The 15,165-nt window shown below is 36.7% G+C and overlaps 1 protein-coding gene across 2 annotated transcripts in view; it reads right to left on the reverse strand.

The window, feature by feature from the left end:
- LOC133529644 (ABC transporter G family member 23-like) overlaps nt 1-15,165 on the reverse strand; it is a 79,517-nt gene that overhangs the window by 5,627 nt on the left and 58,725 nt on the right. For both annotated transcript variants that reach the window (XM_061867406.1, XM_061867407.1), the window contains 10 exons: nt 14,211-14,473; nt 8,370-8,460; nt 4,659-4,797; nt 4,041-4,150; nt 3,428-3,531; nt 2,668-2,789; nt 2,083-2,207; nt 1,634-1,808; nt 910-1,013; nt 10-92 (listed from right to left, as the gene is read on the reverse strand). In XM_061867406.1, coding sequence (XP_061723390.1) covers nt 10-92; nt 910-1,013; nt 1,634-1,808; nt 2,083-2,207; nt 2,668-2,789; nt 3,428-3,531; nt 4,041-4,150; nt 4,659-4,797; nt 8,370-8,460; nt 14,211-14,473 — 1,316 coding nt within the window. The remainder of the gene's footprint in view (nt 1-9; nt 93-909; nt 1,014-1,633; nt 1,809-2,082; nt 2,208-2,667; nt 2,790-3,427; nt 3,532-4,040; nt 4,151-4,658; nt 4,798-8,369; nt 8,461-14,210; nt 14,474-15,165) is intronic.

The raw sequence follows: 15,165 nt of genomic DNA on the forward strand, positions 1-15,165 counted from the left end.
TCTACTCACGTGATCATAACGCCCGGTGCCATGTAAGCCACGAACTGCCCGTTCATCTTCCCGTAGATGGGCTCGTTGAAGTGCACTGGAATCTGATAAATAAATGTCTCACGTACTGTTCTTTTATATAACAGGATATAGTTAAAAGTTTAAAATTCAATATAAAAAATCTAAAAAATGTAAACGTCACTTAACGCGGTTATCACATTCAAAGTGAAGATCGCTTTAATGCCATGTTGGTTTTTGAATTGAAAACATAGTAAATTTAAGCCTCTCTTGATTTTTTTCTACCAAATCAGGAAGGAGCCTATCATAAGCCAGATGGAAGGAAAATATCGGTTTGGCAGCAGAGTTGGAGACCAAGGCAAGTTTAAGTTTAATGTGCTATGTTTGAGGTTTTGTTCAAAATGAAAGGACATGCTGTTGTAGTATGGAGGATTTAGGAGGTACACAGAGCTTAAAGAGTATATTTTAGTTACAGTCCAGTTATTTTGGTAACTTACTTCTACTTTAGAAGATACACGCTAAAAGTGATGGTCCCTAAAATATATGATGGGCGCTAGTGTATTTACAAATACAAAGACCGTAACATATAAGTAGAGAAATATAAATATGCCTGAAATGAAAACGTTTATTCTAGTTTCGTTACCTTAGTGAAGTTTAGGTACAATGTGATACGATACAGGGTGCTTGCTGAAACTTTACATGAATAAATATAAACAATATATAATTATATGATGTATACATGAATTTTGAAATTGCTAGATGAAGTTGCATTTTTCAGTCATGATGGAAAATCTGGATTACAGCTAATCGCAAGAGTCTGATTGGTTGAGACTAGATATTAAGATGATTTGTGAGGTTATATACAAATATATACATACAATTTGTTTTTATCTGGATACGAACCTGCACCAGTCGTTCAGGTCTGCCGCATGCTGTCATCGCCCGCTTCGTGAAACCTTCGTAAGCTTTGTGGAACTTTAGTTTTAAGAAATTGGAGATTTGGTGATCTGGGAAACGACAAGTAAGCTTAATTATTTCTGGAAATTTACAAATAGATTAAAAATCCCTCATTAACATAAAAAAAAAACATTTATTCGTGACGTTTACAAAACATATACGAACAAGTACAATACATCAAGAAATGGACCCAACTCAGGTTAATGCTATTAGCTATAAAACCAGCGCTGGTCTTTCATATGCCTCAATCGGTGATACACTATTAAGGTTATTTTTATTTATATATCTTGTCTAAGCAATGAGTTTCATTTCTTGAGCTATATTTCTAATAAGCAAGTTACATTTTAATCTGTCTTTTAATTGCTAGTACACTTTGTTAACGTCTACCACTAAATACTTAATTTGGATATCATAATCTAGTACTGGTGCATTTAGTTCGATTGGTCCATTTAAGGATATTTTGAAGGTTAACTTAAGTATATATGGGATGGCAGCTGCTGCGATAATTATAACATGGCGGCATTTAACTTTGATTAGTTATTTTATAGTGCAACTCGTGCAACTAGTATTAACCAAATTAGTATTAAATTCAATCTTCGTTTTTGTTTTGTATTCAGGATCCAAATCAAAATCGCTAAGGAAATTTGTTCTTAGTTGATAATAAACTTACTGGTCATATCAAGCCACACGCCGACTGTACTCTCATCCACGATATCATCAGGTACATCACCCTCACGAAACCGTTCCCCCAAAGCCTCACTGAAGTTCCGCGGGATGTACACTGCCCCGTAGAGCTTGCCGTTTGATACTTCTGCTTTGGCATCTTCTACTGTGTCGAATGGTATCTGAAATGTCATTTCAAGTTTGACAAGGAATTAAGCTTGAATTTGGCTAGGTATTCAAGACCAACCAAACCTTCTCTGTTACATATAGTCATAATTAACTCGACTTTCCTTTGCAACGAAAAACGACGAAATTATATCACTCTCGCTGAACGCTTCTGTTAGTAACTTAGGTATCACGAAGCTTACTTGTATTATCAATCATAGATTTGCTTAGTAAATACAAATTGACAGCATGTTACAAATAGGTATAAGATATTTTTATAAAGTTGATTACCTCATAAACTTTGTACTTGGCCATTTCTTCAATTAACCAACAACTTAGCATATATTGCGAGCAAGTGTCATTGTCGTATCGTACGATAGGCTGTAGGCTGCTATTTTGGCAAATATTGAGACCATCTGGAAATACAACACAACATTCTTTATTGTACACCTCATGCAGTTTACAACAACCTGTACAGCAAAATTAAAAAAAAAAACATATACAAAGACAGTAAATAAAACAAAAATAAAACATATACTTAAAATGCATTTAAAGGTTTTAACTGGTTTTTAAGGATTTATTTTAGGGAAAAAAGTCTTTGTACTTTAGGCTCACCATTATCAGTAAAGCGCGGTAAAGCTTTCGATTGTGTTAACCATATCGATTAGTAAACATAGTAGTAGTTATTTGAACTGAGTTTCCTGAACATTTATCCTGATGTAGTTATTTAAGAACTCATAGTCAAACTGCTAAAGTATATCTGTTTTAATTAGGGTGAAATATTTAGTATTGTAGTAAGTATATATTATAAGGCGTTACACAAGGTAGTAGGAGCGACACTTTTTCTTCAATGTGTGTACTTAAATAGGGACTTACATGGTGATAACCGTGCTTCGTCGTTGACTACGGCGACGTGCAGGTCACGTGGGTCGTGTCCTATAGCCGAAAAGAATGCTACCACTTGGATGATAGGGAATAGAACCGAGAATATTAGCCCGCTGAAAATATAAAGTGTGTTTTTAGAATATTTTGTAGAACATATTTTTTCGTTTTGATATTCAAATAGTTTGGCCGGGGCCGACAAAACTTTTTTTCTAAAAAACAAGAATAACCAAAAAAGATAACTGACATACCATTTGGTTTCTGCATTAAACTATAGTATGGGGTTCTTCAAAAAAGGAGTGCACAGGTTTTTAAAGGATCAGCAACGCGCATGTAACACCTCTGGAGTTGCAGGCGTCCATAGGCTGCGGTGACTGCTTACCATCAGGCAGGCCGAATGCTTGTTTGCCACCGTCGTGGTATAAAAAAAAACTGATCGTTACGGCACACGTTTGGCAGCAAGCAATAACTTTGAGAAGTGCTCAAAGAGAATTAACTGCTTATTGGAGTAGGTTTTTTTTTATATTACGTCGGTGGCAAACAAGCATACGGCCTGCCTGATGGTAAGCAGTCTCCGTAGCCTATGTACACCTGCAACTCCAGAGGAGTTACATGTGCGAATGGTAAGGATTTTTTGTAATTATTATGAGAAATTGGGTACAGAATTTAGCTTTAGGATGAAATCCTAATATGCCAATTAAACGTAATTAATAACATACACGATCACGATTGAAAAAATAACAAAATATCTCACCCAGGATGCCTGGAGAATTGCTGGAGGCTCTTGATGAAGACGGCCTTGTACCGCCCCCGCGACTTACCGCTACAGTCTTTGGCTTTCTCTTTTTTGGTTAATACCTGAAATTTAACAAAATAAACCAATAAGTGTGATTTATCATTCTATTTTATCCATTGAAGAAGACGAGTGGTTAAAAGAGAGACAACTCTTAATGCCTTAACCTGGCTGTTAAATTAAAAGTTACAGTCTATCTATTCATTAAAATAGCGCGTTTTGAAAGTTTGTACAAAGCACTCATAAATTACAATGTGAATTATATTTACCATTGTAAGGTGCTTGACGGCATTTAATTTTTTTATCGGCAATAAGGGGCAAATTTAAGAATCTGCTCCACATTTTTTTTGTAGAAGGAAAGGAAATACGAATTAAATATGTGAAGGCAGTTAACAGGAATTGGAGGGTTGAACCCATGGTGTGGTATGGGACAGACCTATTCAGAAGTGGACTCATATAGGCTGACAGAAGAGAGCGGAAAATCGACTCCATTGTTGTGCCATAGCAGTCACATACATCCAGAAGTGGACTAACATAGGCTGATATTGATGATGTAATAATTGTGTGAACTTACATCAGTGCTGCTGGTGACTACACTAAAGTCCTCCCTGGAGTCGAACTGCCCCCGGCTCTCTACGGCGTTCACCACGCTGTCCGGGATCACATCTGGAGACGTCGTGAGAGCTGAAATAACGAATATTATTGTTAAGTAATATCTACCAATTCTACAAATCAGGCAATACATATAACATGAAGTTTAATGTAACGTTAAATCGAGTTGCTATGGCATCGGTTCTAAGGAGGAGGGCCGAGATTAGACACTGAGTTTAACAAACGTCTTTAAAATGAATGAGACTACAATACTATTATATAGAAAACAAGCACAAATCTGGACAGTTAAGCTAGTGGAATTAGCTAACTCTACAAAGATCAGACTTGTTACTCTATCTATTTAGCAGCACAAAGAACCTTCTGCAACCATTCTAATGTGAAATGAACTCCTTGACGAAATTTTCTGGATTACACTTGTTTTTTTAAGGATTGGTTATAGCAATCAACCAATAGAGATATAAGCTGAACTGATCGAAGCTGGATCTGATGGCTGGAATGGACGGTTGTCAATATCACTATGGGGTATCCCGTGTGAAACAAGGATCCTTGGTACGAAAAGAATAATTTTAATGGAACTTACTAGATCTCCTAGGCGACAGCTCATGATGCCTCATGGCAAGCTGTAGGAATGCTTCTTCCAGGTTATTGCAGTCTAACTTGCGCATGAGTTCTTCTGGAGATTCTTCTGCTAGTAACTGGCCATCTCTGAGCAGACCGATCTGTTGGAAGGAAAAATTAATAGATAAATTATTACTTAACAAACAAAACTACTTACAATTTTTGAAATAAAAGGAAAAATGGAAAATTCACCGTGGAACTCCCAGGTTTGGGATACCGGTTTGTCGCACTACCAATTGAGCTCAGCTTACTCGATTGGAGCGAATATTTTCGTCATATTACTCATACACATATACTTGAATCTAGTAAGTATTCATTTGCCTTTAGAAATATCAAGTACCTAACCATATTCTTAAGCCAAAAAAGCTTATCGTCTGTTATTAATCAAGAAAATTGACTATTAATTCATTAGGTTATTAGCTACCTACTCGTAGTTCGTGTCATCCACGATGACGCGCAGATTTGTCAAATCTAACCTTTAATAACAAGAGAATACAAGTCAAGGCACGCGTCTTCGTCGATGACACGATCCATATTGTTATTTCTAACGTCTAGTAAGTAGTATGGTGATCTTCATCTTCACCTTTGCTCTTTAACTTGTATGTAAACGAACTAATCGTTGCGCTTAGCAAGCATCACGTTGGATGCCACATAGATGATGTATGTGTAAATAATTTATCTTACGCAGACGACATGGTGTTGTTGAGCGCATCGGTTTGTGACCTAAGAATACTTTTGGAGACATGTGTGAAATATACTTCCGAGCATGGTCTAATTTATAACACTGCTAAGAGCTAAATCATGGTGTTTAAGGTGGGGCCCAGAGGCCCACAACATGTTCCCTCTCTTGTCCTTAATGGAGTACCTCTTAGCAGGGTTCAACAGTTCAAGTACCTCGGACAAGTGATAACTAAGGACCTTAAAGATAACGCAGATCGTTGGCGGCACGAGCGAACATGATTGCCCACAGATTTGCACGTTGTTCAACTTCCTTCTACACTAGCAATCTATGGGCCATTTCACTCAAAAGTCGTTTAACTCCCTACGCGTCTAATATATAACGTTCAGGGTGATGTTGCCGCTGCCGCGCCACTGTACATCGAGCATGTTCGCGGAAGCGCGCACCGATTGCTTCTACGCCACTGCGCAAGCGGTGCACGGCGATCCGGCGATGCTTAGCAGAGTGCGCGCCACTCGCGCCAGCCGCAACAGTGTCCTAGCAATGATCGCAGACCAGCTGGACTGGCCCTATTTGAGAACACTGTATACGTGTTCACGTAGGTATGGGTGCCAGTAATTGACTAGCAGATTTTATGTATTTCTATTGAATTTATAACAAATTTTAATTTATTTTTTATTGTAATGTCTATTTTAATCTTATGTTAATATAATTTGTATTGTGTGTACCTAATATAATGTGGACCATTGTTGTCTGTAAATAAATAAATGATTATGATTAATAAATAAAAATTTGCTCTAAAAATATCCCTGCATGGAAATCTTGGTTTAGAAATAATGTAGGTAATTATAAACAATCAGTAACAACAACATATCGCGTGCAGATATAATTGATCATTGACGTTGCCACTTGTAGACCTTAGATATTAATCAGCATTACAAAAGACACGGTGAAGTAATTTGCAACTAAATTGAGATAAAATCGTTACCAGTAAGCAAATAGTTTACACAAAGATAGAAAATAGCATTAGTTAGTTCAAATATATTTATAACGCCTCAAAATCTCACGAGGAAACAAGAAAGAAGATGAGAAAACGGGTCACTCACGTAAATTAGGTCGAATTTCGATTTCGATATATTTATACGTTACGTTAAGAGGATCCTACGTTATGGTGAACCTTTCGAGAATCCTTTAACAGAATCTCGTTGCACCTTTAGCAGATTTTTTTTAACGAAATGCGACCTAAATTGCGTGAGTGACTCGCTTTAGTTTTTAAATAAGTAATATTATTTAGAGTTTGTGTTAATATGCCTTAAATAGATAGTGTGTTATAATTGTTTTTTTTGTTTAAAATTCTTTTGTAGCCTTAAAATAGAATTTATTTATTAATATTTTGTACAATCTCACTGCATTTCTTACAGCCAACAAAAGAGTGTATTGGGCACGTCTAGAGATGAAAACATAAATAATGATATCACATTATTATAATCTAAATATGCCTTCTCAAGATATTTATACCAGTTTCAGTTTTTACACTTTACTTGCTTCGTGGTAATAGGGACTCCAAAGGTTAAAAAAAGTTCAACATACGAGTAGGTTCCGTGGGAATCTGCCTAATCCAACACATTTCTAATAACAACAACAGCAAACTAATTGCTTAATGCAACAGAAAACTGTGTCGCCGCCATAATTTTTTTTAATCGGATTTAATTTCATAGAAGGATAGTTCTGTATGCGGTTGTGGCTATTTGTTGTAAAGTGTGTACCTATCTATGGACCAGGCGCCTCCTAAATTGCCTGAAAAAATAATATTTGGTTTGATTTGATTTGATTAAGTGCCATTATAATTATAACAAGTCGTCTTCGTCATTCCTGATCAGTAAAAAAACATCTAACCACCTGTATGCGTATTTATAGTATTACAGCAGCTCGGAAATAAACTTTGATCTCCTTCCCTTGCATGTTCTAAGATAATTTGCATTATCGTAAGATAACCTTGACATAGACGTATTGTTGCAAGCGTTTGCGCAGTTTCAGATTGATTGGTCAACGATTTAGAAAGTATTGTCGTATTTGTTTAGGTAATGTTCGATTAGAATCTTGCAAAGATCTGACAGTATGATCAAGTCACTTCAGTACCCACTTTAATCAATTAGTTTTCTTTTTACTAATTTTACTAAGGTATGCCAACAAAGAGCATTCTATCTATCTATTCTATCAATTTGAACGGTATAAAATGACTAGTGTGTTGTGATAAAAACACATATGATTTGACAGTTTTTAGACATGAAGGACGTTATTTTCTAAAGATGACTTGACAAGTTGACAGATGTTACGTTATCCATGAATAAAAACATCTTTACCCATGAATACAAATGAATGACCGTAATATGATAAGATTCATATGAATCTTATACGGCTAGTATATACTAGCCGTATCTTATCCAACCTCGACATTGGCAGAATCATCAACACCTTGATGGAGCCATAACACGAAAAATTGATTGATTAGATCCGTCCGTTTCATTTGTGTTATTTGGAAATGTTTCGTTATAATTAGTTAATTACATAACAGCCATAAAAATGAATGAATGATTGTTTACAATATAAAATGTTTTAGGATACAACCCGTAAATCGCTAAGATGAAGAGGAGAAGAAACACAACAATAACATCTGTTTAATAAGGAAATATCTAACAGGTTTTTACTAATTTGAGTTTATTGTACATACTTTGCTAAATCATGGCAAAGCCAAATTGGGTCCTATTAAAACGAGAAAAGCGTCGTTATTGGATTTACCCTATATACGAGTACATGGATGAAAGATATCGCTTTTTAGTGATAAGACCGCCTGTTGTTACCTAGGTATATTTCCCTTTCTAATATTTTTCTTTCTAATTTCTTTGTATTTTTAAATGTAAAATATAAAAATTCAAAGAAATGTATTGGTGTAACCAAGAATATGTACTTACTTACATAGAAATTGGTAATTACCTTGTGCGCCTGCTTAGTTTCGTCGATGTAGTGCGTGGTGATGATGACCGTGGTTCCTCCTCTCGCTAGTTCTGATAGAAACTCCCATATTCTGCAAAGAGATAAATAGAAGTATAAAAATCAAGATAATGTGACAGATAATTATCCCAGAGTTGAAATATTTACAACAGGTCACTCACGTAATTTGATCGACTTTGGCTCGACATGATATCTGCCTAATCTGTCTAGAGAATCGCGGATGGTGGCCATTGCCTTATATATACTTCGTAAAGACGGCTCTTACGGGCACTACGAAGTGAGCCAGTTCGTTGGTATAAAAATCGAGTTAGCACAATCATGTTCGCTCGAAACGCTCGACATGTTTCACCCCATACCGTCTGCGCCGGTCCGTCAATGCTCCTGACGACACTCCTCGGTACGGAGTTAAACATGTCGAGCGTTTTCGATTTAAAATACGTGAGTGACCCGTTTTGACATATTTAATAAATGAGCTACTATCTGATCAATCACGATACATATACAAAAATTATATTGCATGAGGATGCATGAGGGTAACTCTTGCTTCTATATGTCAAGGCGTTATATTGCGTGCTCAAGTATTTTTGAACAGCTCGGCCGCTGCGATATGTCTGATGGCAACTGTACCCGGGATAAGTTCTAACATGGCGTAGGTATGAGAAAGTCAAAGGTCTTAGAGACAAGAGTAATAAGCTCTGACATTGTAGGTAATCATTTTGAAATTATAGAAGAACGAGAAACTCATAGCTAATTTACATCAATCATTATACACGTGTATCCTTCACAATAGTATGAAATTTCACAGAAATCTTCCGATATCTATTTATGAACTTATTAAAAAGCAACATGTTTAAGTTTTACAATATCCAGTCGTAACCGTTTCCACATGCCATCATCAGGTACACCTAACCAAATTGGTGGTTTTCGAGATTAGACCTACAAACCTTCAAGAAAAGAGCGTACCCCCATCTTAAAGGCGGGCAACGCACTTACAACCCTTTGGTGTTGGGGGTGTCCAACTGTCCATGGGCGTCTCGTCTGCTTGTATGCCTATAGTAAAACAATGGTAAAATAGGTGATTTACTATGGAAAACGCCCAAAATAAAATGCATGTGCCTATAAATATTGAGAAGTTCTCTCAATTGCTCAACGATCTCATCATCAGATCACCTCGGTGGTATCACTCTTTTCAACCAAACACACTCAAAACGGACGGCGGATTTCAAGGTTATTGGTGACCATACATTAATTAAATGTTTTTGGATAATTGTTGGCCCGGTAATCCAAAGATGTGGGTTCGCGTCCCACGTTGGCCAAAGTTGATCATCGTTGATTTTTTCATTGTGATTGACATCTGCATATGTAATTATACATAAGAATATCATAGAATCACCTCCTTTGTGGAAATGCCATCAAATTTCCAACCTACATAACGAGAACTACTGAAGAAGTTGGAAATGGCGCCTCATCTGAAATCCGCATCAGTATGATAACCGTTTAACCGTGGTAGTTTTTATCTATTCGTCATTCTTTCAGTTATTACCATTTCGGTCTTTTTAACAGTCTTGTGGTAGTTTGTAAAGCAAGACTTTACATAAAAGCGAATCAGACCGTGATGATTTTTCAAGGTCACTTACGATATCTCAGACATTACAATTAGTTGATTGTGATTCTAAGCGAGTAATTAAAGTCATGCTCGTCGCGTGTAGGATTCGCTTGGTTTGCTTCTTCTTGTATAGTCAAGCACAAAGTAACGTTCTTTAACGTAGAAAACAGTCTGTTATAGGTGGACAGGTAAGCATTGAGGCAAGGATCATCAATATTATAAATCAAAATTTGAACTTCTGGGAAAATAGTTGCCGAGTCGCCTTTTGTCGATTAATAATACTAATCTTGATACATCAATAATTTCAAAGATTCTCGTCTCTCCTTCATATGGTAAACGAAAGCTAAAGAAGTAAGATTACTTGTTTCTCTAGGACGAAAATGACGAGCCGTACAACGCGATAAAAATCAGGAAGTGAAGTTCTAGTAGCATAAACTTTAAGTTTTTTACTCTTTTTTAAGCGGTGGGGAAATAAGAAGGAGGACATGTGTGCTAAATTCTGTACGCGGCTTTACGGTATAAAAGGCAAAAAAGTGTGCAGAACATTCCTAACACTTATTGGTTATCTTCTTTTGCTGTTAAGTACGTAGCGAAAAAATCTCTGTACTCTTGGTCAACTATTGTGAGGATTAATCCCACAAAGGCCCTCTCTAGTTTAGAATAGTAGTTGCTATCGTAAAAACCAGTATTAGCACCAATACTTGTTGAATGTTGAATTAGGTTAAGACCCAGACCCCAGGCTCCTTTATTATGCAGTGTCGTTTGTGGTGGGGTTAACCTTTTCGCTGCCATTGACTATATATAAAGTCATAATATTTCGTCCACCATACGCCACGATTTCACATCAAGTCGTTGTTTTGGTCAGGTTTGTATAGTTGCCATTTTTAACGTGGCGTTGTTGACACTTTATTACTTCATTGACATGGCGGCGAAATGTTAACCAAAATGCAATGTACTCGTAAGCGGTGATCATCAACCACATCTAGGATGCCCCATTTCTCAGCATTTGACGAAATCTAGGGGACGACCTAATTTAAAGCTTTTAATTTGAGTACTCGTATAGATAATTTTGAACACTGCTTTTGCTGTTTACTGTACGCAGCCACAAAGTCTCGGCCATTGTGCACAGGCGTGTTTTGCAACTTTAATTAAACATTAGCATCGCAGCCGTGACGAACCTCACTTATTCGCTGTTTTATCTTTTTTTTCTGTACTAAACCTATTCGTTAGGAGAATGGTACGAATTAATTCCATCCCAAACGGAGCGATCATCTACCAAAAGATATCTTATAGCAAGGCAGATACCTTGCGTTATATAGCTCGGTATATTACGATATATTTTGGTATACTTCATCTCTCTGACAATGTAGGTGCTATACAGACAGCAATATATATGTTGGCATCCTAGGTGTGTGTGGTGCTTAGCTATAGTATAAGATATCTGTCGGTATCTTACGGTATATTAATATATACTATCGCTCCGTCTATGATGGGCTTTATGAATGAACATTAGGTCAATCTCTTGTTTTTTTGCTCTTCTGTCCCGTGAGTCAGGGGAAAAACAAGTAACAAAAAATGTTACCTTACCTTACACGATTAACTTGTTAAGAAATGGCCTTGAAAGTACTTAAAATCTCTGTTTAAAGCGAAAATACATCATTGTCTCGTGTACAGGAAATATACAAATAACCAGTAAATTCGGCGACTAAGATTGGCGTAACAATGTCCGGTGCATCCAAGTAGCCATTGCCAAACGGCGGCCTTGGGCAATGCAATTGGCAACGAGTCATTCTTGCAGGTGTCCCCAGGTATTTCAGCTAATTGCCTTTTATAGGACGCAATATAAAATTACACACAGTACAATTGCAACGTCAATTGGTGATTCAAGTCAAGTGGTACTTTGTTTTACCTACCTACTTGGCTCGCGAAACATTTTTTACAATGAGGATAAACGTGATAAGCTTTTTGCAATTTTTTAAGAAATTATGTCCTTAGGTATGCCAAATCCAAAGAAATACAGCTAACAGAGTTTTGTTTGATACATCAAGAGAATTACTTGATTACAATTAAGGGATGACAAGGCCATAAAAGGCATAATGTCGGTTATCGTCCTGTTTATCGATATTATACAGGATACATTTCGGGGAGTGCACGATGGGATTACATAATCTAATCCCCTCATCTCCGTTCTGCCACCGTGGAACTAGACGCGGACATGCGTTCCCCCTTACGTCGTTACTCTGCCACTGATTCGCACTAAACGCTATGCATCCTGCTTTACTCGTATCATGCGAACGGCTATGGAGTGGAATTCACTTCCTGAAAATATATTCCCAGTCCACTATAACTTGGATATTTTTAAATCGAGAGTCTATTATTAAGAGGGGTCTTTTGGGTACGCATGTTCCATCCTAGACTGCATCGGCACTTACCATCAGGTGAGATTATGTGGTCAAATGCTTAACTTTTTCCAATAAATAATAAATAATAATATCATATTTACTCTTGCTTTTGCCTTTAGAACTCTGACGACAAAACACTATTTCTTAGTGCTAAAAGGAGGAAGACATATGGAAATACTGAACTAACATGATTATTTTGTTTTTATTTAAGGCCCTTGTATTGAAATTGACAAACAATTAAGATCCTTACACGAAGGTTTGTTTAAACACACAAGCTTAAGTGGGACAGGGCTGTGCATATATTGTATGTTGATCAAGGGACCAAGACGTCTAAGAAGGTTATAAAAATGGAGGGAATAAAACTTAAAATATTAGCAAATTTATAGTTTTTACCCCAAACGACGTCTCAACGTCAAAAACCATTCCCTGTGTCAAATTTTATCTATAGCGCAAATGTGATTTTTGTTTTGTTTTGTCTGTTTTATGTTAACCTGTTTATGTGAATATAGTGACATACATACATACATATAGCTAGCTTGTGCTAATGTCGTTGGCATGTTCGCGGTATTTTTGTTTATGACAGATGACGGTTAAAAATTGGCAAGCACAACTAGGAAACGAGACAGAAAATTCCATAACCAATTCGTCTTTTAAAATCGGAAGTATGGATTTACCAATACAATTATATAAATATTTATCTCAAACACGGTTAAAAGTCAATTCACGTAATGTTGATAACTGAGTAAACTTTCAATCGGCAATGTTTTGTGGAAATCGGAAACACCTTGACATGCTCATTTGTTCATCTGGGTAAATACCGCACTGAGGTTTCTTCGTAGAATATTAAAGTGGATATAAACGATTAGCTTGTACTTAAGTTTTTAATGTATAGTCCTTCAACACTTAATTTATTTACCTATTTCTTTAACACTTAATCGATCTAAGGTCAATTGTAGAAGAGAGTTCTTCTTGAGCTGAAGTAAAATTGCTCAACTGTCCAATTAGGCAAACAGGTGGAAATCGAGTTCTACTATGCGCAATTCACCACTGCACTGGTATCTACTTACTTGTCGTGCGACCAGATTGTGGGCATCTTTCCCTGTCACTCTAATTAAGCCTTAATGGAGTAAGAGATAAAGATCCTTGCAATTGGCGAATTTCAGTTTTCGCGGAAGACCCTCAGGTTGTTCCAAGCTGTTATAATTTGATAAAATTATTACATATATTATTATGTCTGTCTTTTACGAATTATCGGGACCATGGGGTTCCGGACATTTGAAAGGCGTGCGAGGAGCCTAAGCCAACATATATGTATATTATTATTACATATATTTATCTTATATATATTAATGTTTCGACGGTTTAATGTTATTGGTTATTGATAATTACAGGCCATATTACTTTAGCACGAAATGTACCGATATCTTAGAAGAAAAAACATCTTAATTACTTCCCCCATTTTTCTGAAGATACTAACTACTGACATAGTTGCTATTTGAGTATTTTCTTACCGAACAACCAAAATTACAGTATTTTTGCTTGTTTACTTAATTTGACACCCTTAATAATTCTTTAGCTTGTTGCAGCTGAGATAGTAAAATAAGTAGACCATGTCATGTTGCATTATCCAGTTTAACACTAAAACTCCCAGTTTAACTTACTCCCAGTTACTTTAAAACTAAAGGACACAAAGCTATTTAATCACAGGATCCAGACCAACAGTGGGCTCATAAAATATGGTAGATGGATGATGGAAGACTGCTCAAGAATTCGTATCTTTCACTGAGAACACTAAGAGTAGTTAAAAGAACTTACCGTTCTCTAAGCACAGGGTCCAGTCCAACTGTCGGCTCATCCAGGATAAGCAGCTCAGGTTCATGTACCAATGCAGCTGCCAACGATACTCTTCTCTGCTGTCCTCCAGACAATTGCTTAATCAGTCTTCCAGCCGGCGGCAGATCTAGAAGATTGCTCAGGAACTCGAATCGATCGCTGAGCTTTTTCATCTTCATGCCGTAGATCCGGCCGAAGTAGTAGATCGCGTCGCGCACCGTTAGTTCTCCGACTAGAGCTATGTCCTGAAAGTAAATGCTGTGGTTAAGACTTTTTAATAAACTACGAAAATCATACCAACGGGTGACGGGGTGAGCGGCCCGATAAGACGAGCAATGGATTTTTGATATTTGAACTATATGGGTTCCACGCACGTGAGTTCTTATTAATATGAAAAAAATCTAAAAAAAAATAACGGATTAGACCGCTTGTTCTTCGATATGGTCCTTATTTTGGAATATTAGACTAACACGAGAAGGAGATAAATGAATTTGATTTTCTTGCTTAGGAAGGGGAAGGAAGCACATAAAAATTAAAAAAATGGAATTTCCGGGAATAATAAATACAAACAAGTTATAAAATGTTTGTTTTGTTTTAATTGTCGAGAGTTTTTTCAATGATTATGAAGCTGCAGAGATAACTGACCATAGAAACTTGTTTGCAGGGGGTCCGTTCTCTGCAGATTTTCAACATTTCAGGCTTGGGATGGTCATCTTTAAGCTCCATTATCAAATAACGATAAGCCAGAAAGACACCTTGCATCGCCCAAAACCCCAAAGGTAAGATTAGGATTTTTCTTTACTGATGCCACTGATGCTTGACTTTTGTAAAAACTATCATGTAATATTGCTGTCTCTAATTTACCGGAATAGAATAACTGTCTGTTGCATGTCGCATCTTCCTATCCCCGAACTACCTACAAATCATGTCCGTCGTA

This window comes from Cydia pomonella, chromosome 21 (genome assembly GCF_033807575.1).
Source record: "Cydia pomonella isolate Wapato2018A chromosome 21, ilCydPomo1, whole genome shotgun sequence".
In the NCBI taxonomy this organism is placed as follows: domain Eukaryota; kingdom Metazoa; phylum Arthropoda; class Insecta; order Lepidoptera; family Tortricidae; genus Cydia; species Cydia pomonella.